A 22,228-nucleotide genomic window follows, 5' to 3' on the forward strand; every position below is an offset into this window, starting at 1 on the left:
TTGTTATTTCATTATCGCAGGGGAAATAAAACAACTTGTCCTCTCTCGGCTTCCATAGTCCCAGAGCCAGACAGTACTTCTCATTAGGCTGTGGTTGATTTTTGGCGTCCCCTGGAGGTCCCAGGACCTCAGTTTGGGAACCACAAACACTGACTCTACACAAACTCTCTCCCTCACACACACACACAAACGCAGTGTTGACGCTGCTCCATTCATTCCTCTCCGCTCCGGCTGAGGCGCTCGGAACTCAAACAGACCTGCACCGCCCGCACAGTCTCGCTCTCTCGCTCTCTCTCTCTCTCTCTCTCTCTCTCTCTCTCTCTCTCTCTCTCTCACACAACACACTCTCTCTCTTTCGGCCGGCGCTGCTCTCACTTCACTTTTCTCCCTTCGGCTTTTCTTTTTACTTGTTGAGTGCGCGCGCGTGTGTGTGTGTGTACATGTGTGTGTGTGTCAGCGTGTGCGTTTGTGTGTTGTAGTTGTAATCATGCAAGACAGCGACCGAAACCAGCAGCCGAGGAGAGCGAGGATAAATGGCCTTCATATGTTTTACCAATGCACTTTATATTTATTCATCTTTAGTCTGGAACTGAAGAGGAGCGTAACGGGTGAGGAAGACGCTTATTTCCATTCATGCACACAGGTCGTGAAGCGGCGTATGTCTGTGTGTGTTTGGGACGCTCACACGGGCGCAGATTGCGGTGCCGCACAGTTACCTTGTGGCGCTTTTACGCGTTGCTTTGTGGATTTGTTGCGTCGGTTTGCCACGAACCAAAAGTCCGACTGTGAGTGGAACCAGATGTGGAGGAAAGACTGGGGGAGGAGGCGGAGGAGGAGGGGGGAGGGTTCGTTGTAGTTCCTGCGTTGTAAACTTTCACCAAAAACGCATTTATTTGGCGTTTTTGTATGTGTTGTGTTTGTACCCCGGATGTCTTTTCATGTTTCGTGGAGGCCCCTGCGTGTGTCGCCCCGCAGGCAGATGTGACCTTTACATCCTGTTGGAGCCTGTTATCAAGTCATCCAGTCCGCTCCAGAACCAGACTGACACTGACATGAGCAGAGCAAACCTGCTGGATGTCATAATGTATTCATATTAGTATTCTATATAAGCTTTAAAGCAACATTTGAGTGTGTGTGTGTTGTTGTTTTGACAGCTGAGTGAGCATGGAGGGATGTGAGCTGCAGTAGGAGGTTGTTAGTTCTCTTTGAGTCATTAATTTCCCTTTAACAATGCTTTAATTAAGTGTGTTTTATTGCTGTTGAGAGGAAATGCTGTGATTTCCCTTTAAGCTCTGAATTGAGTTGATTTAAGGTGGAATGCAGCTCCGGCTGTGTGCAGGGTTACAGGTGTGACTCTGCGTTTCATCACATTCAACCCCAAAAACCTCTAGGAATCTTCTTCTCAGTGATGTTTAGGATCTTGAATGGAAGATGAGTCGTACCGGTCAGCCAATCAATCCTCACCGAGCTGCAGTTGATGCAACTTTCAGCTGCAGCAGAAGGATGAGATGAAGAAGAAGAATTATGTCAATGAAACACAGTCATGGTTCAGATATAAATCAGTTAGTTTGGGAATTAAGGGTTCCAAATTTGACATACGTGTCTTTATCATCATCTCATTCCAAAGAGCCATTAATATAAATCTAAAATATCCAACCAATCACTGCTGCTATTGGAAGTTCCTCCCAGCCTGAACGAGTTTGACCTTTTTTTCCCCTGATTTAACAGTAGAATTCTAGGCTGCAGTGAATTCTAACAGCCTTGACACCGCACCGGAGTGTGGGAGTCATGGAAATGACGGAGTGCTTGCTGCTCTTTCTCACTGCGCTCTCAATGTGATACACACCATCACAGACGGTCCACTTCACTGTGTTTCTGAGTGAAGCTGCAAAATGCAAATATGCTCTTCTAGCAGACGGTCTCTCTCACTCTCCCCGCCAACCCCCACCCCCTCTTCCCCCCCAGGGGCCACCGTATAAACACCAGAAGAAACAAACACAGCCGGCTGGAATTTCCTGTCTATTTGTTGTCTGTCACGTTGAAATGCTGACCAGTTTAAGATCTCTAACATCTGTCAAAATAAGAAAATATTACTGGAAAAAAGGCTTTAGGTCATATTATGGTTTGGACTGTAAAAAGCAAATTCATTTCAGCCTGGAAGCGTCACCCACAAACCTGTTTAGATACAGATGTCAAACTACCTCCCTAAGCTTCCACCCAAAGTCCCAAGCACTGTCCTCTATCCCGGTCCAGCACATGACCTGGTTTAGCTTCGGGGAAGAGCTGCCTTTTTTTTGGCCAGTGTCACCGGTTGTTGTTGGCTGCGGTCTTCCTCCACTCTCTCCTCGGCTGCAAACGAGCGTGGGGTCTTTAAAGAGAGAGGTGACGGGGCAAATGAGAGGATGAGATCACAGCAGGAGAGCTGTTGTGGTTTGGCTTTCACAAGACTTGAGCGGTTCATCTTGGAATTCCGCACTCGATCTGATTGCCCTTACAGTTTTCTCACTTCTAATACTGAGCCGCTTTCTCTCCAGACTGGGATCTAAATGTGTCTTTGTCTTGTTTATTGGTTAACTTTGCCTCCAAATGAATGCAGAATGTATGTTCACATTCACGGGAGGAATTGTTTGCTTTGCATTGCCGTTGCATTGATGCTAATTTGGTTGAGCGCTGTCAGGCGTTATATAAACATCATAATCAGATTAAAATCACAGAAAATTGATAAATTGACACAGATTTACTCTAAATTACAGTATATAAATACAATTCACTCACTCATGTTCTGATCAAGAGGCTTTTAGCTGCTTTGTTTACCTGCTGTGCGTCTCCTCATACATGAAGCAACACGCTGTGCGGTCCTTCGAATCCTGGAATTATATGCGTGCCATCCGTGTAAATGTCACCTCTAACTCTAGTGTGTGTAAATGTACAGGTCGATACTACTTTGCTACTGGAGTCTACTTCCTCTTAGTTTGGTGGTTCACCTCTTAAAGGTGATTGGTTGCTGCCTAAAGCATGAAGCCTGGATTGTTGTCTCATTTCTGTTCATGTTGGAGTTTGTTTACCTCCATTTAACAAACCAAACCATGTGTGCAGGATAGGAAATCTATGAGATCTATGGGCCACAAGCCATTAAATATGTTTCACCTATTAGCATTTACCTGATTTCTGTGGAAAGATAGTTTGTTGTGATAGGACGACACGTCTGTCTGTCTGTCTACAGTAAAGGGGGACAGAAGTCACTGGACTCTTTTTGTCTGCTGAACTCAATGGATCCAGCAGACGTGTTTTTCCAGAGAAACAGACGTTTGGAAGCATTCCGTCCTGCTCTGGATTGCAGAGTAACTGCAACAACCTCACAGAGAGACGGAATGCTTCTTTTCACCTCTATCTCTACGATGTGATGTAAAGGTTTGTGAAGTTGTTGAGGGAAAATAAATCGTGAAGAGTTTAATGTAGCATGAAGGAAACAATAAACTGACAGTAAAACAAGCTTGGCAGCTGGGTGTTGCTGTGAGATGGATTGCATTGCAGCTGAGCCAGGCACTAATTATATCTGATTACACTGATTACAAAGCGCTGTTAGAAAATGGGGGCTGAACCACGTCGCCGCTGCGTTTTCCTGAGTCTATTCGCAGACTGTGAGAGGCGAACACGCCGAGCGAGCCGACACCGTCTCTGAGAAAAGTCCACCGCAGACGCTGGGTGTGAAACCAGGGGCGTGCTGCTTTCCTCCAGATTACAGAGGGGAGTTAGGGGGGGGGGGGGGGGTTTATAGAGCTCTGGATGGGACTCTATTGTGTCCGTGTCTATAAAAGCAGCAGCACAGGAGGTCGAGTGTTTGAGAGGAGAGTTAATGAGGGAACAGAGGGATTTGTGTTCTTTCTAACGTCCCCACATATGAGACTCATGTTTTTCAAACCAAATTCCCACTGATCTTTTCCCACCTTCCCCACTTCCTGGCCTCTCGCAGGAGCCTGTGGAGTAGGAATGCTGAGGGTCTCACTTTCTCTGCTCTGCTCCCGGATTCAAAGTCTAAGAGAAGAAGACGCTTTTTTTTCTTTCTTTTTTGGTTGCGTGTGTTTTTAGAGGATATTTATAAGATTGGTTTCACATCTCAGATTAGACTCCCTCCTACACTCTCACTTCTTCCTCGCGCTCTCTCTCTCCTGCCTGCACTCACTCTCACACACTCACACTCATATATTCATAGTCCCCGGGAACGAGGGTAAACCGCATATTTTTCAGGAAAGGGTGTAGGGTTCTGTTCCCGAAATCCAAGTCAGAGGTTGGAGCTCTGCCACAGTTTCTCAAGATTTCCTCCTTTTCTCACCAACTCCTCAACTACTAGCATCTAATCGCACAATAACAGCCTCCACCTTAGAGCCACAGGGGACTAGAAGAGATGGATGTCGCCCTATCAGCCGCTCTATCGGCCGCTCCACAGTTTTCCGTCGTAAAGCTCCTCCTGTGTTTGCTCCCCAAAAGCCACAAACTGCTGCTTCATCTGGAGTCACACAGCAGGGATAGAGGCTCTGGGAAGGAGGCGAGAGGCTTTTCCAGGTCAAACTCCGGGAATTGGGTGAATTCTTGTGATTGCTGAAGTTGCAGTAACGGCCACATGGACAAACATATGCAAGCACTTTACAGAGTTTATTGCACAACGTTATTTATAATTACTTTCTGCTGAGACCCGTGTGTGTGTATGTATGTGTGTATGCGTGTGTGGAGGCTTGAAGGGAAAGTGGACGGAAATACTAATAATGACCTTCACAAGATTTTGTTACACTGCAGCCCAGGAGTGGATCAATCAGAGGAGATATTGATCTGTCCTTTGTCTGTTCACATTAGCTGCTAATACATTATTGACTGATGACTCTCTCGCTCTCTCTCTCTCCACGCAGCGCCGCTGGACTCTGATGTGTTTGCGTTCTTCCACGAGGGGGCCCAGGGGTGTCTTGGGGTGCAGGATCACTCCCTAATCCTGTCAGCTTCCTGCGATGAGAAGGCCCAGCGCTGGACATGGGTGACTCGGGGTCGCCTGTTCAACCTGGGCTCCTCGCTGTGTCTGGGCCTGACCACTGGAAACTCCAGCTCTAGAGGGGACCGGTCTTGGTCTCCTCTGGGGGTGTACACCTGTGACCGCGAGCCCCCCAAGGTACGCTGGACTTGGAATTGCGGCCAGGTGCTGGACAACCTGAACAACTACCTTCCCTCGCCCTCGCTGTCCGGTAACGCCTCCTCACACTCCTCTCAGCCCAAGGCGGAGGGGCTGAAATGGACGCTGCATGGAGGCGTGCAGGACCTGTGCTCCAAAACATACCAGGGTGAGTAGAATTAGGCAACATGGGGTCATCATGCACCTGTGAGGGAGCCATTATGTCTCTAAGCTCACCGTTTATCCTTCTGGGTCAGAGATTTGGGAGCTTTTCTTCAATGATCTCACTGTCCTTCCTATTTATCTTGTGATTCATCTGTGGAGTCGCAGCATTTTGTATAACTGGAACACTGAAGCAGACTGGGTTAGGGAGCGTCAGGAGTGCACTCTGAAGTCCACTATCCAGACTGCAGCAGGCGGTGAGATGGAGTTAAACTCTCCTCTGAGCTGCTCGCGTCCCCTCAGCGTGCACGGCACAGCTGGATGTGATCACACAGATAGAGCAAACTGTTTGTTTCCAGAGCATCTTGGAGGAGCAGTCGGTGGCCGCCTGCCAGTCAGAAAGCCGCAGGAAGGGTCGCCGTTGTTTGTAAACTCCAGTAAACACACACGTTGTTCTCGCCCTCTGCTATAGTCGTATTTATGTATAGATTTCAGTTCATATTGAAGCTGAAGCTGGGCGGTTTACAGCTGAGAGCTTGTTTGGCTCTTTGCAGCGTTCTTACACTGTATCACATGTCCTGTTTGTTCATCCACAAACTGAGTTTCTACTTAAACACACGACTGGGATTAAAACCAGATTAGACACTTTAACTTCTTCTTCTTCTTCTCCTTCTTCTTCTACATCCCTCTTCTCTGCTGTTTCCTTTCTCGTCCTTTTTCCCGTGCAGCGCAGGGAACTGAGCACGTTGACATTTTTAGCTTTGGAGTGCTGATCTTCACAAGTTCCTTTGTGCAGTGAGCTCATGCCTGTGACATTAGTCAGCCAGGCAGCAGAGGGAGAGAAGCTTTTGCTCCCCCGTTTAACATGTCTGCCCTACTTTCCATCCGCCTGTCGTGTTTTGGTAACTGCACAAATCCTCTCTCTCTCTCTCTTGCTCTCTCCCTTTCATTCTCTCTCTCTTTCTTTCTCTCTCTCTCCATTTCACTCTTTTCTTCCCACTCTTTTCCCTGCTTGTTGAAGCTAACAGACCTGTTTACCTCTTTAACTTTATCAGGTTCTAACTTGTGATCTTCTTCATCATCTGCTTGCTTTGTGATGCTCTCTCTCTTTCTCTCTCTCTCTCTCTCTCTCTCTCTCTCTCTCTCTATCCTTCCGTGACCTCTCCTTTAACCGTTTTACTGTTTTCACTGGAGCCTCGTCCTCTGTTTTCACATCTGCTTTATGATACGAGACACTGAAAAAACAGGCCGACAGTGTTTCACTTCACACACGCAGCTCAAAGCCTTAAAGCCCCAAATCCTCATTTTTTCACCGTGTAAACTTCAAAAGCTTTGAACATTGTGAAAATTCCAACTTGTGAAAATTCCAACCCAGTGTTTAGCGTATTGAATGTTGATAGGGAACAATTACAGAGCAGCAAGACGAGTTTATCGTCAGGAAGAAACTAAATCCTTCTCCCTTCAAACCAGAACCTCAGAACTTCCAAGGTGGATTTTAAGGTTTTTTTCTTGTATGTGGCTTATATTACTGTCAGACGTTTGGATCACAGATTGCACCTTTAACTCCAGACAAACGCCAGCAGGGCCTTTCTATTGCTGCTGCATGCTTGGATTGAAAGTGTGGTTTCGTCCCCAGAGATCTACACCATCCAGGGGAACTCTCACGGCCGGCCCTGCTACCTGCCCTTCCTGTACGACGGCCAGTGGTTCCACAGCTGCACCAGCATCGGGCGCGAGGACGGTCACCTGTGGTGCGCCACCACCTACGACTACGGCAAGGACGAGCGCTGGGGCTTCTGCCCTGTCAAGAGTGAGTCACTTTGCTTAGCGTGTCTCCCGCTCTGAGTGGAATCAGTGAGAATTGTCACAAATGAAGTATTTCCTCCCACCTTCACTTCCTCTTCCTGTCAGGTAACGACTGTGAGACGTTCTGGGATACCGACCCGCTGACTGACAGCTGTTACCAGTTTAACTTCCAGGCTACGCTGTCGTGGAGCGAAGCGCGGATCAGCTGCCAGCAGCAGGGCGCCGACCTGCTGAGCATCACCAAGCTGCACGAACAGACTTACATCAACGGTACAGAACAGAGCCACATTCATCTATGCTGAGGAAGAGCAGATCTTCACTCTTTAGTTCAGTTCTGTTACTTTCCAAACACACACTGTGCTTTTATAGGAAGCTGAACACACACGTTTCTCTCATTTCTTTGTTCATTGTTCAGTTTGAGCTTTTGTTAACAATTATACCCTTGTTTGCTGGATAAAACTGATACTTTAGTCTGAAATCATTTTCCCCCAGAGGAACAAACGTATTTGGTCCTGTGACCTCGTGACCTCTCCTCTTGTTTTATCATCGAGTCAAACTCTGAATCATTTTCCTCTGCTTTAATCACAAACAAAGAGCAGTTATGATGCAGATTATTGCCCACAACAATAAGAATTGTTTGGTGTCACATTGCATCACCATAAGGTCACAGTCTTACGTAACCGCTGAGTCGACTGCCCAGTGACTGTGAAAATTGGGGGGGGGGGAGCACTCAAGTTTCCACTCTCTTCAGTCTTTTGTGTCCTTCATCACAAACCTGTTGGCTGTCTGCCTCACTGCTGCAGTGAGGAATTAAAGCCGCACCGTGGCTTAGGAGCATTCATACCTCTGCCCGTCTTTATATTTGATGTGTGCGTGTGTGTGTCTCTGTCCCTCGCAGGTTTGCTGACCGGCTACAGCGCCTCTTTGTGGATCGGCCTCAATGACCTGGACCTGGACGGAGGCTGGCAGTGGGCCGACTCCTCGCCACTCAAGTATCTCAACTGGGAGACAGGTTGGAGAACAGCTCAACCTTTTCCTGCCCCCTTAACGTGCCGCAGCCTGAATCTGTGAAGCTTTAATTCACATAGATCAGAGCCACACAGACACACACACACACACAGCTTTCCAGTGCTTCTACAGCATTTTAAGGGTTAAGTGTCGGTCGAGGGCATGTCGGCATTGGAGATGTTTTCAAGAGGGTTTTCTGTTCTTTGTGTCTGACTGCAGACCAGCCAAACCACTACGAGGAGGAGAACTGCGCTGTGATCCGAACCGAGTCATCGGGTCGCTGGCAGAGCCGAGAATGTCCCGTCGCTCTGCCGTACGTGTGTAAGAAGAGGCCTAACGCCACCCTGGACCCCTTCACTACCGGTCAGTGCCCAGCAAAGAACTGAAGTCTGGCGTTTTTTGACTCGAGACTTGTGAGCTTTTGCTCGGGTTTGAAGCGTTTCCTGTCTAATCTCTCGCCTCCCACAGACTCGTGGGCCGACGATCAGAAATACGAGTGTGACGCGGGCTGGCAGCCGTTCCAGGCAGGCTGCTACAAGCTGACGTCAGACAAGATGGACTGGGAGGCGGCTCAGAAAACCTGCCAGAAGATGGAGGCCAACCTGGTCAGCATCCACACGTTACCTGAGCTGGAGTTCGTCATGCGCAGCGTGAAGAAAGGTGACCTGAGTGAAGAGCCTCATTCATTCTCGCACGAATCTACAGCCCAGAAACCCACAGAATTCATATTTTTTGTCAAGCACAGAACATTCCCCTCCATTAAACTGTTTTATGTCATGATTTGAGGTTGAAAGGAAGATGAAAGATAAATTGTTTCCTGGTGTTTTTCTCACATCAGGTCCATATTCTGCTTTTGTCTTGTATCTGAGCTTTTCCCCTTCATAGCTTCAAGTATTCTCAGGATTCCCTCTGCCAGCGGAATCTCTGGAATATCATCCAAATGTGGGAGATTTATTCCAAACTGTAGAAATATGAGAATTTGATTTCCCGGGCTCATACACACCAACTGCTTAATGATGTTGTTTCTACATTCTATGGCCACATCTCCACAGCCGCTTACAGTGTAGTGGAAACTCTTCGAGCTCCTCCTTAAATACTTTCCAAAGATGAAGATGAAGTGAGTTGCTGCATCTGAGGTATGCAATTTTCCAAATCTGTCCTCAACTTCTTTTCCTCTTTTTCGGTGTCTTCAGACACGGAGCAGCTGTGGCTCGGCCTGCACGACACCGAGATGCAAATGGACTTCCAGTGGACGGACCACACGCCCGTGATCTTCACAAACTGGCACCCGTATGAACCCAACAACTTTCGCAACACCCTGGAGGATTGCGTCTCCATGTGGGGACCCGTGAGTGACCCCTGAGCTCCTGCTGTGACCCCCCCCCCCCCAGGGAGCCCACAGCGTACAGATTCTTCAGTGTGTCCTGGGTTTGTGTGTGTTTAACAGCTGCTTTCTCTCTCTCTGTGCGCGTCTCGCTCACATACGCAGGACGGCCGCTGGGATGACAGCCCCTGTAACCTGACGCTTCCCTCCATCTGTAAGAAAGCCGGGACAAAGAGTGACGGGAAGCCGCAGCACCAAGAGTGCACCAAAGTACGACTCTCCTTCTCACTCTGCAGATAGACGTGTGTTGTTAATTATGATAATATTGGTCTTTGGGTAAAAACTGTACAATTAGCCACAAGAAAACGTTGGAAAAACCACAAACAAGCAACAAAATGGCTCCAGATATGAAAAGTTTCTGACACGTTTCTGACACATTTTTGGAGCCAATTTGAAACTTGGCTCCAAAGTGGCTCCACATCATTTTGGTCACTCAGCTGCTCAAAATAATAACCGAGACGTTGGTTAGATCACATTGCTATTTGCTTTATTATAAGAGGCTTTATGTCCTTATTATCATGACAGACATAAACCTTTGACCTTTGAACCTCTGTCTCACTGCATAAAGGCTCCATTCACGTCTCCGTGGTCTCGCTGCTGCTGACTGTCAGTAGCTTTAAAGGGTGGGAAACTATGACTCTAAATAATAATTCAGTTGGTTCCTTTGACCCCTGAACCCGTTTCCACAGAGCTCCTCTTCATCCTGTCGCTCTTCCTCAGGTCCCCTCTGCTCTGTAGATGTCATATAAATCTCTCCAAAAGGTCACCAGAAACCTCAGATCCACTCAAAGCTACTTTCCAATCCCCTCCAAATACACACACACACGCGCGCCTTTGTGTCTTCTTTAATCAAGCAGGGATGAGGTCACTTCTACCTTCAGTACACAGATAACAAACATCTGGAGGATCCATCCACATCTGTTAGTGATTTCACACTTCATAATTCTCTGCACATAAACCTCTCAGCCTGCCGCTCCTCAGGTGTTTTGACTTTAAGCTGAACTACTGAGAATGCTCACTGTTCTACATCGTCACTCTGCGTGTCTGAATGCAAACATTTACCCTTGAATTTGATTATTTTTAGGTTGCGAGTTGTTGTTTTAGGAAAAAGAGGCAGCGACTCCGTTCTTCATGTTTTCCTGCCTTGTGCGACATATTGGATGATCACCATGGAAAGTAAATGTTTTGCCGTCGCGTAAACAACGAGCTCACTGAAATTGGACCGAACAAGTCACTTCTGCAACATTTAGGTTTAAACAAAAGCTAATATGTTCCTCACACAAGGAAACGGCAGTGAGTCCAATAAGTGCAGTGACATCACTTCACTGGCAGAACATCCGAGTGTGTGTGTGTGTGTGTGTGTGTGTGTGTGTGTGTGTGTGTGTGTGTGTGTGTGTGTGTGTGTGTGTGTGTGTGTGTGTGTGTGTGTGTGTGTGTGTGTGTGTGTGTGTGTGTGTGTGTGTGTGTGTGTGTGTGTGTGTGTGTGGGGTTGTGTGTGCGCGATGAATGTCGTATTTGTGAGTTGAAGGACGCGTTGGCTCCCGGCTGCTGCGCCTCCATTTGTTTGGTGTGATTTGTGTGTGATTGCCGTTGGTGGTGATGTCACACGGGTCGTTTCGCTCCATGGCGCCGTGGTTTTCTTTTAAAGCAGATGAGAGCCATTTACCCCCTGCTGTGTTGGGCTCATGACTCAATAAATACTGCCAGAACTAATACAGCGACTTCATGTGTAGACTGATAAATTCTGAGCCCGTCTCATGAGGAAGAGAGCTAGGGGTGTCTTTTGGGGACCAATCAAATCTGGAGCCACGTAGGGCTGAGTGGCATTACTGTGGCTTTATACTAGTCCAGACGATGACATCATATCAGATGTCTCTATTGAACTCCTTCCTGCGTTGTTGTCAGAAGTGTGTTAATTTGTAATATGTGTAAACAAAACAAAGCTCTGATTGTTTCATTGAAGCTCTTAACGTAAGTTGTTGACCCACACCCATACTAGGAAATGAGCTGTTGCACAATAGTAGCACCACTTAAAGCTACACATTTCAGGTTGCGACCGTGACAAAGAGCATTGCATGATGGGAAATAGGAGCCAGTGTGTTAGGGTGGGTGGATTGAGTTTCAAACACAAAATGCTCCCCAGCAGCTGGAAGTCTTTGAGGTTTCTGTCCGGCTGCCAGTGGCTGAGCTCGAGCTGATTCACACTCACGCTGCACTCCAGCGTTTCAAATCAAACCTCCGAGCAAACGTTTGGCTCCTGGCTGCGCTCTGCGTCTGTACACGTCCACGACTGCTCCAGATCGCAGGTGGGATTATCAAGCCAGGGAGGAGAAGTTATTTACTGTATGTGTGCTTGGACTTGTCCTCTGAATCAGGATGCAGTCGACTCGGCTCACGTTTGTTTTGGCTGCGTAATTGCAAAGTATTTCTCTTTTGTGATTTAATCCCGAAAGTTGATATAGATCACATTAGTTCGGCGCCCTGTTTACCTCAGATCTTAGTTTGGTTTTTAGGATATTTCATGATTTTATGTATCTTTTAATTCTCTTCTTACACTTGCTATGGTGTATTTACTGTCTTTGTCTGTCTGGCACTAAATGTTACCCTTTATTATTATTATAAGAAGGATTGGTAAGATGGAGGATCAGTTTCATAAAGAGAGACTGTGACTTGCTCATGTATGTAGTCAGGGCTGTAGTGGTTCTCAAACTGCGGTACATGTGCCATCAGAGGTACCTGAAGCACCCCCTGGTGGCCTAATGTTGTGTATCTGATGATCTCTATTCTCCTCTCAGGGCTGGAAGTGGCACAGTCCATCTTGTTACTGGGTCGGAGAGGATCTGTTCGCCTTCGACCAGGCTAAGAAATTCTGTGAGAACAATGGCGCCGCTCTTGTGACCATCACCAACAGGTGTGTGTGTGTGTGTGTGTGTGTGTGTGTGTGTGTGTCCCATCCCCAACCCCTGACCGCTCTTTTATTGCTTTTTTTAAAGGTTTGAACAGGCCTTCGCCAACAGCCTGGTGTTTGGCCGTGCCGGAGATACCTTCTGGATCGGACTCCACGATCAGGGCGGCTCTGGCTCCTTCCACTGGCTCACTGGCGATGACATTTCCTACACCAACTGGAATCGAGACCAGCCAGGTGGGTCAGGCAGACAGAACATATGATCTGATGATGCGAGTGTAACTCAGGAAACCTCTAGGGGCAGTCACGAACCAAACAGATGTCACAAAAGCATTTCCAAGTGGTTGAAAAACATTTAAAGCACAAATACAAAGGTTAAACCCAGATTCCTTTCAGAGTATATATATGGAGGTAAGCACAGCAAGTTTCTTGTTTGTAGCACTTTTGCAATCGGCAAAAGTCCTGATTGAGTTTCAAACGTAAACAGATCACAATGTTTCTTATATCCACATCTGTACAGTAGATTCTCTATATTTTCCCATTGGTAATCTAAAAATATGTTTGTTTAATCCATTTACCTGTTGTAGTTTTGTATTCAGTTGCTGTAATGGTTTATCTGATTATGTCCACCGCCCACTTCCTCCTCCCTTTATGTGCTCCACGTCCCTACAGGGATCATTTAAGTGGAATCTATACCTGGAATCTCTCTGAATCTGATCCCTTCCTGCAAACTCTTTGACTGGATTTGTTCCAGCTGGTTTGAAGCGTTTGTGTTTTGCTGTTTTCGGTAGTTTTGTTGTCCAAAGTACACATTCAGAGCTGCACCCTAAAATTGTGATTTGGCAGTTGTGATTATCTGGGAATAAGAATATCTGCAGTGGTCAACCAGCCGGTGAGGAATGTGGCGAATTCTGTTGCCAAGGAAACATTAAACCATCATGTCGTCGCCTTTCTTCCAACACGCTTCATTCATGCCAGGTCAAGGAGTGAAGGAGTTCATGTAAAAAATGTGAGCTTTTGTGGACTTTGGATGCACAATGTCCCTTTTTTCCAAACCAGATCTGGAATTTTAGCAGAACACACGCGACTCCTCTAGCAAAAGAATCCAGTGATCTGTACTGTTAGCATCCTGACTATATTGCCTCTGTTTTGGGTCATAATGGCCGTTATTGATCTCTGGTCTCTGTATCTCTTCCATACTTCCTTATCTGGTCTCTGCTCCTTTTTAATTCATGATCAATCCCTCATCTTTCTCCCATTTCCGTGTTATTTGTCAGTGCAGCCTCTCGCCCCTCACCTAAGTTTCACCCCGTGTCTGTTTCAGTCAACATCAAAGGCGGATGCGTTTCCATGGCGACGGGCACCGCGACAGGCCTGTGGGAGGTGAGGGAGTGTGCGTCGTCGCGTGCAAAATTCATCTGCCGCAAGAACGAGAATACGTCTGTGATCCCCGAGCCCCCCGTCCCTCAGCCCACCCCGAGTCTGAGCGGCACCTGTCCTAGAGGCTGGAAGAGCAACAACGATCTCCGCTACTGTTACAAGGTTCCAAAGCCTTTTTGATTTAACTACACACACACACACACACACACACACACACACACAAACATGCAGTACCTTTGTGTTTGTATGTGTAGTTTGACCCGGGTGGCCTTTGTTTAGGTGTATCACTCGTCCCGCCTGGAGGAGAGGCTGAGCTGGCTGCAGGCTCATCTGTTCTGCAGGAGACACGGAGCAAACCTGCTGAGCATCACCGGGCACGAGGAGGAGGTGTTCATCATGAAGATCCTCCACGAGACCTTCGGGTGGGTGTGAGCCTGTGGCCTGCTGGTGTGAGATGATGAAGAGGATGATGATTGACATTTTACCTTCATTGCAGAATTTCTAGCTTGAATGCTTGTTATTGCTTCAACTGTTGCTATGGGAAAATGCATGAAACCACAATTTTGACTCCTTACATGTGGTTAACATGACCAATCACACATGTGGGCCTAAAATCATTGTTATCCTCATTAGACGTGGTTTCAGATACCAAAAAACACTCTACTGTTAAAGGAAAGGTCAAAAGCAGCTTTGATGATGATGGCAAAGTGGTGCTGATGATGGTGATGATTTGATATGCAGGGAGTCTGAAGATGAGCAACACTGGTTCTGGATCGGACTGAACCGTAGGAACCCCACGGACAAAGGCAGCTGGAAGTGGAGCGATGGCCTGGCTGTGAGTCCTGACAGAGCCTGTGCGAATGAAACCATCTCTTCATTTAACATAAGACAAGAAGATATTTAACTGCCGCCCCCCCTTTTCATTACTTTTCCACTCCTCAGTTGACGTATGAGAACTTCGGACGCTACTCCTACAACATCCGTCAGTGTGCCGCAGCAGATCTGGGCACCACCACCTGGCTGGCCATGGACTGTGACGCTGAATTAGACTGGATCTGTAAGATACCCAGAGGTAAACAAACGCATCGCAAATCATCAGAATAAGAGTGCAAGCACATACAGGGCAAGGATAGGAGCCAATACACGGGTCATGAGCTCAGCTTTGTGTGTGTTTTAGGAACCATTGCGAAGGAACCAGAAGTGGCTGAAGGTCAGTCTGTTCTAAATATTCAACATAATCAGTGTTAACATATTGATCTGATCTCCATATTGAGCTTAACATGAGATTCTCTGACTAGAACAGGACTCAAGTGTTACTTTAATGTCTCATCTGTGTCTTTGTTTCCTCCTCTCCCTCTCGGCTCACAGGCGCCAGCTCACCGGAGTGGATCGGCTTCCAGGAGGCCGACTATAAGTTCTTTGACCACCGCACTACTTGGGATCAGGCCCAGAGGATTTGCACCTGGTTCGAGGCCTCGCTGGCCTCAGTCCACTCAGCAGACGAGGAGGCTTTCCTGGCCAACACCTTACGAAAGGCACCGCCCGACTCAGCATGTTCACACGAGTCATTCTGAGCTGTTGTGATGTTGTGTAATAACCTCTAATACGACTTTCTCTCTCTCTCGCCTCCAGATGACCAAAGTGGAGGGGGACAACTGGTGGATGGGGCTTCACACGTACGAAAACGACGGCCGCTTCCGCTGGTCGGACCATTCAGTGCTCAACTACGTCTCCTGGGCCCTCGGGAGGCCACACCCACTCAGCCGAGATCGCAGATGTATCCACCTGTCTGCCAGCAAAGGTTAGAAAAGTCTTCTTGGTGCTGATGATGACATAAAATCCAAAACAATACACACACACACACATTAACACACACCTTATTCTTCAAACCCCTGAGCAGCGGAGTGGTCAGACCAGAAGTGCCGCTCTGACCTGCCGTACATCTGTAAGAGAGTGAACGTCACCGGCACCATCCCTCCAACGCCTTCGATCCCCCTCCCACCAGCAGGGTGCGCTGGGGGCTGGGCCTCTTTTCAGCACAAGGTGAGATATTAGGTGTATAAGTGTTGGCTTAAACAGGAAACAGGTTCAGAAGTAGACCAAACAAATTATTTTCCAATTGTCTTTAGTCGTTAGAAAGACAACAGAGCCTCACCTGGTGAAATTTAAATAAGCAGGAAGCCGACGTTGACCTTTGGCCTTTACACAGTGTTTCAAAGTGTTTGGCGAGTCCAATCGGGTGACCTGGTCTGCGGCCAAGCTGATCTGTGAGACGCAGGGAGGCGTCCTGGCAGTGGTGCCCAATCATCTGGAGCAAGGTGAGTCCAGCACGAGGCGGCCCACGGAACGCCACGCTACATCCTTAACTAGCATTTGGTTTAGTGATGAGCCGAGCCTTCATTTGTCAACAACACATTTATCATTTTATTCATTTTTCATGCGTCTGGACCCGAGTACGGATCAGACAATATAAGCTGAACTGAAACTGGTGTGTCCCTTTGCAGCGTTTGTCACCACCCTGCTGTCCAACATCAGCATTGACCTTTGGGTGGGTCTGACTTCAGACTCTAAAGGTCATTTCCAGTGGGCCCAGCCTGGCCTGCTCAGCTACACCAACTGGGCCCCCGGAGAGCCACTGGACAATGGCGGACCCCTGCACAACAAGACGCCGGTACCTGCCAGGACCATTCTGTTGCTGCTTAATGATCCACACACTCACACACACTGTTACGCCGGTGCCTCTTTATGTAAGCGCTGCTGAATTTTCTGTCACATTGTAGGGAAACTGCGTGGTGATGGTTCACGGAAGCCCACAGAAGAACGCGGGCATGTGGGCCTCCAGAGCCTGTGAAATGGAGCGACACGGCTTTATCTGTCAGAAGAAACAAGGTGTGATATCGACGATGTCATCTGATCTACTGAGCTAAATTGCCTCAAGCGAGCTGCCGACTCAGCTTTGCTCTCTCTCCTCAGACCCGGCTGTCCTCCCGGCCCCGGCCCTCATTCCCGCCTCCCTGTCCAAGCCTGTGGAGCTGGGCGGGGTGACGTACCGGGTGGTTCAGAAGCGTCTGGACTGGACCGGCGCTCTACACGTGTGTGCGTCTCTGAACGGGACCCTGGCCACAGTGAAGGACCCCTACCAGCAGGCGTACCTCACCCTGCTGATGAACAGCCTGCGTCAGCCCGCCTGGGTCGCTCTCTATAACTACGGCGTGAGCTCCTCTTCCTCCCCCTAATCACATATCACACATAAACGCTGTGTGTGTGTGTAAGGTGCAACTTCAGACCGTTTCTCCTTTTGGTTTCCAGGGACGAAGCTTTACCTGGCTGGGTGATGAAGATGTGTCATACTCAAACTGGAAGGATGGGGAGCCCAATCAGATGGCAGGGTGCGGTCACATGACCTCAACCGGCCAGTGGACTATGACCCCATGTGATGCTAAATTAAACGCATCCATCTGTCAAATTGGTGGTACGTCAGTGTAAAAAGGGAAATATTGGAGTGTCTGGGGATTGTAAGCATTCATGAACATCTCAACCTAACTTATTAATGTCCTGTGAATATATTTATAATAGATAGATAGAATATGCATAAAGGCTATATTTCAGTGACCCATATAACTCCTCACCAGGACAACATGCACATCAGTAATTCTCTGTAATAAACTCTCGGATGTTCTATTCTTGATTCTGCAGACGAGCCTGTGGTCCACCAGTGGGTTTACCCCGGTCAGTGCCCTCAGGCCCTGGGCCAGTGGGCCTGGGTGCCGTTCAGAAACCACTGCTACGCCTTCAACCTGCATAGTGTGAAGCTGCAGCAGGACGCAAACTCGTCCTGTAGGAAAGGTAAGACCTGATCAGCCCCAGATGCAACAGTTTGTGTGTGTGTGTGCGCTAAACGTGATGGTCACCCTTCCTCTTCCTCCCCGTCTTCCAGTGGGAGCCGAACTCCTCTCTATCTTGGATGAAACGGAGAACGGGTTCGTATGGGAGCACATCCAGAGCTATGCAGAGCAAGCGCGTGGAGCCTGGCTGGGTATCAGTGTGAAAGGTACAGCAAAGTTGCATCAGGCAGACAGGAAACACAAGCTGGCGTCTCTTCTAGCGCTTGACGTGTTGTGTGTGTGAATGTGTTGCAGGTCGAGGTCTGGTGTGGAACGAGGACACAGAGATGGCCTACACCAACTGGGAGGCACACGACGTGGCCTTCTCCGTTCTCTCTCCCAACTCCTGCTTCTGGATCCAGAGCAACACGGGCGTGTGGAAGCCAGGATCCTGCAGGAACCGCACACATGGAGTCATCTGCAAACAGCTTCGCAGTAAGCACACACACACACACACACACACACACACACACACACACACACACACACACACACACACACACACACACACACACACACACACACACACACAGCTGCAGTCAAGCTGAGCTGACACATAACAGATAGCAGATATGATAGTGAGAGTCCACGTCATACACTCTTGACCTACATAACATGTTTCATTTAACTGATCTACTTTTGAAGAAGAAGCACAGATACAGTTACAGATGCATATAAAGATGAATTAACTTCTCCATTTGGGTCTTTTTGCAGTCATCGACTCCTCAGCTGAAGCCTGTAAGTATGATTTGCCAACATGTTGAACACGTGTAATGCGTTTAAGTGTGCAGACCCTGACCCATGACCCCTCCTCCTCTCCCCACACAGTGGATAGCGACCACATACCCATCCTGATCGTCATCCTGGTGACGGGCCTGGTGCTGGTGGTGCTGATCGTGGGTATGATCTTCCTGTATCGGCGTCGGGCCGTGGGGTCCCGGGGGTCGTACGAGGGAGCCCGCTACAGTCGCACCAACTCCAGCTCGGCCGAGCAGACCGAGAAGAACATCCTGGTGTCCGACATGGAGCTCAACGAGCAGCCGGAGTAGCAGGAACCTGGACTGAACAGACCAAGGACTGGACCTGAACCTGGGGGGGAGGGGGCTGATGCCAGCTTGCAGACTGGAGCTCTTGATCCGCAGTGTGGCATTTATGTTTCTGTGTCTCCTTTTTATAAAACCAAAAAGTATTGAAGGGCTGTGTAGAGCGCAGCAGAAACACTTTTGTAAAAATGAACCCGACCCTCTAAATCCCCAGATTTAACACTTCAACGACATTCTGCCCACAGTAATAAGGTCCAAACAAACACACATGCGCACACACACACACAGCCTTTCCCTTCAAGGACTCATGGAAGACATAAACCCCGTGCCAAAGTCAATTTTTTTGCACAATGTGTATTTAATCGTCAGGCTTCTAAACGTATTGAAAAAGACGATTCCAGCCTCCGTTCTGCTCCTGATCAAAGCGTCCGTCCCTCTGAGCAGCCCTGGATCCGGCAGCATCAGAGTTCATCAACTGTCCTCTGATCTGACTGCAACAGTATTTTCCTGAACTCCTGTATGTCGCTTCAGTGTGTGTTCATATGTGTCCATGACGACCATGCATGTGTAGTTTTCATGAGCCTCTGTCTCTCTGTCTCTCTCTCTCTCTCTCCCCCCCTCTCTTTCTCTCTCTCTCTCTCTTGCTCTCTCTCCCTCTATGTCTCTCTCTCCCCCCCCCCCCCCCCCCCCCCCCCCTCTGTCTCTGTCACACTCTCCCTCCCTTGCTCTCGCTCTCTCTCCTCCTCTCTGATCTGACACGTCAGCAGCTGAAGAGGAAGAAGTCCAAATGTGAATGTGTGAAGGTGACGGGGACCGTTTTCTTTTTTACCGTCTGACCTCCAACCGTCCCGAGGGCAGCGAGCCGCAATTGTGCACATAAGTAGAACTCTGGATTGAAAGCTGGTCCTTATACTCTGGCCATCGTCGTCTGTGGCGCAGAGAGACTGAAGGTTGTCATCCAATAATCAGACTTTCAGATTCCACAGCTCCGTGTACACTTTGGCACTTTTTCTCTGATTATCTTCAGCCACTTCAGTGTTATCCGGGACGAATCATCCACACTGAGATGAGTTCTAACCTGGTTTGTTTTGGCTCATTCCACCTCCACCCAGAGCTGATTTTATCATGTTTTTAAGCACGTTAGATTTGCAACTTCTTATTAGTCTGATTTATCATTTTTATGGACATCCATTCATTCTGTATCCATATTACCGGGATGTTTTCTTTCTTTGTTTCTCTTTTTTTTTGTTGCCTGGTTTCATTCTGTGTTCTGACTCAAGCATGACTGGTTAAGACTTTGGGAAACTGTGTTTTATGGGATAAATGACAACAGCTGAACCACAAAGGAAGACATCCCTCATGTGAACGACACATTTGTATATATGAGATCCAAAGAATGTTTTAAAAAGCGAATTTGCCTGTAAGTGGTAACCTCTCGCATCCTTTCTCCACCTCATTTCCGATTTTCACCGGAATGTAGTGATGTTAAATGGAGAAGAGTTTGTTTTCGTCTCCCTCAAACATTCCTTTTTTTCCGGCAGCTTCTGCCCTGTGAGTGGATTTCTGTTCTCCTGCTCAGAGGAATGAGGCTTCACTGGGCTGCAATGAAAAAAATACTGCTTTTCTTCCCTCTGTGAGTTGGACTCTAGGATGGAGGGGGAAGGGAGGAGGAGCGCGCACGCGTGTGTGTGTGTGTGGGCAGTCTCCAGCTGTGGAATGTTGAGTCGGCAAAGAAGAGCTCAGTGGCACGTCTGGAACCAATCAGAGCAGGAGGGCTCAGGGACATAAAGGGTCAGAGAGAAGTTTTTTAAGGGAAAACCAGAAGGAGGGGAGAAAACGGAGAGTGAGGAGGAGTCAGAGATGTATGAAGACTAGAGGGTCTGGGATGAGAGCCTGGGTGGGAGGAGTGTGGAAGGTGCCTCACCTCATCCCTGGCTTCTCCTGTCCTCTGCTGGTGGTTCAGTGCACACGTCCTCCTCTGTGTGCAGGAGGTGTGTAGGTGTAAATGTGTCACAACAAGACGAGGTAACTTCCCTTAACATTGTTTAATGAGAAAACACAAAAGTACAAAGTCAAACGTACGAGTTACAAAATGGATGCTTACAACAATGTCAGACTCTAAAGCTTCTAACAAACAAGTGATGTCATCAAACTGGCACAGTACAACAATGATGCAATACTGATACATGACTCTAGTTACTTAAGCGCCCTCATTGGTTTGGCACTAAGCAATCATCGAACTCAAAACCTGAAGAGCCAAATGACCTGTAAGGTTCATGAAATATCAAAACTTGAACTTGTTTCTTTTGATTCTTTGTCTTTCTCAAATCTTCTTCCTCACTCCCTCATTCTCTTCTACGAGCGCAAGTAGAGGTTAAGGAAGTACTCAAAGAAGCAGGATAGAATCTGTTCCAAGAGACGGTCGCCGTTGAAGGATTCCTGAAGGAAGTGGTCAAAACGTGTCTTTAACTCCAGCATATGTTTGATGTTGTCCACAGAATTCTTCTTCCCCTGTACCTCCTCCCACTGCAGAGCTTTACCTTGTCTCTGCAGGTAGGAGCTCATACACTCACAAATGATCTTCAGCCTGTCGGGGACCCTGGTGAACAGCTTGTACACACACACCAAATCGTCCGTCTTGTTGTTCTTGGGCATGTGGATCAAGCCCGAGTTCTCCATCTCCATAATGCTCCTCGTGTTTGGAGATGAGCTCTCTTTCCATCATTTCAACAAGTGGCTCCTCTGTGGACTTGTCCAGGCAGTGCAGTGTCGGAGGTGGTCTCTGATGGAGCCATAGCGAACCACCTTGTCCCTGAAGATGATCAGACCCAGGTTGTAGATGTTCTCCACATTACTCTGCTGCACGTACAGGATTTCTGATCCTCATCATCTCTGTCTGATGGTCACTCCAGGCCTGATTCAGGGTCTGGAGAAAGTTATTGTTTATGGAGTGAAGGACTTCCTCTCGTACTCTGTGGATTAGGTGCTGAGAGATGACCCCCCGTAGGCCCGTGTAGAGCATCTCTCCATGTTTTGTGTAGCACTATTGTGTTGGCCTTATCGTAGGGCATTCTTTGCATTGCATTGCATTCTTCAGAGAGTCCCATTTAGCGTTCCCTCATGGGAAAGGTCCGTATCCGCATTTTGGTGAAACCTTCGCCGAGCCAGGAGTCGCTGCCTCGGCCATAAGCTCTTTCAATTCCCGAGCCGCCGTTTTTCATTCTGATTAAACTTGGTCTTGCTTCCTTTTTAGCATGGATGTGACACTTCATGGCAAACAGTAGATGTCCCTTTATAAATGTTGAATTAAAAAACATAAAATTACAAAGCCAAAGGTACGGTGAATAAACGATGTCACTGTGTCAGACTCTAAATCCACCTAAATAAATAATAGTGACACCATCCAGCTGGCAATGTTACAACAGTGATGTCATCCAAACTAAGAATTACAACATCCAAACTAACAAAAACGTTTCTGTTTAGTATTTGTGTCACTTT

The 22,228-nt window shown here is 47.9% G+C and overlaps 1 protein-coding gene across 1 annotated transcript; it reads left to right on the plus strand.

Moving 5' to 3' along the window:
- Nucleotides 1-354: 354 nt before the first annotated feature.
- Nucleotides 355-22,189, plus strand: mrc2 (mannose receptor, C-type 2). The gene is made up of 29 exons (XM_076144304.1): nucleotides 355-608; nucleotides 4,905-5,327; nucleotides 6,957-7,130; nucleotides 7,232-7,396; nucleotides 8,025-8,138; nucleotides 8,354-8,497; nucleotides 8,603-8,794; nucleotides 9,328-9,482; nucleotides 9,624-9,728; nucleotides 12,314-12,429; nucleotides 12,512-12,660; nucleotides 13,748-13,965; nucleotides 14,083-14,225; nucleotides 14,545-14,638; nucleotides 14,746-14,875; nucleotides 14,981-15,013; nucleotides 15,172-15,338; nucleotides 15,436-15,604; nucleotides 15,704-15,846; nucleotides 16,013-16,121; nucleotides 16,308-16,474; nucleotides 16,584-16,692; nucleotides 16,777-17,015; nucleotides 17,113-17,275; nucleotides 17,500-17,649; nucleotides 17,741-17,854; nucleotides 17,943-18,122; nucleotides 18,402-18,425; nucleotides 18,516-22,189. The coding sequence occupies exons 1-29, from the start codon at nucleotides 488-490 to the stop codon at nucleotides 18,734-18,736; spliced, it is 4,431 nt and encodes a 1,476-aa protein (XP_076000419.1). The 5' UTR covers nucleotides 355-487; the 3' UTR covers nucleotides 18,737-22,189.
- The last annotated feature ends 39 nt before the right edge of the window (nucleotides 22,190-22,228 follow it).

This window comes from Genypterus blacodes, unplaced genomic scaffold (assembly GCF_046128005.1).
Source record: "Genypterus blacodes isolate CSIRO-AG114 ecotype Tasmania unplaced genomic scaffold, CSIRO-AGI_Gbla_v1 ptg000028l_1, whole genome shotgun sequence".
Classification (NCBI taxonomy): Eukaryota; Metazoa; Chordata; class Actinopteri; order Ophidiiformes; family Ophidiidae; genus Genypterus; species Genypterus blacodes.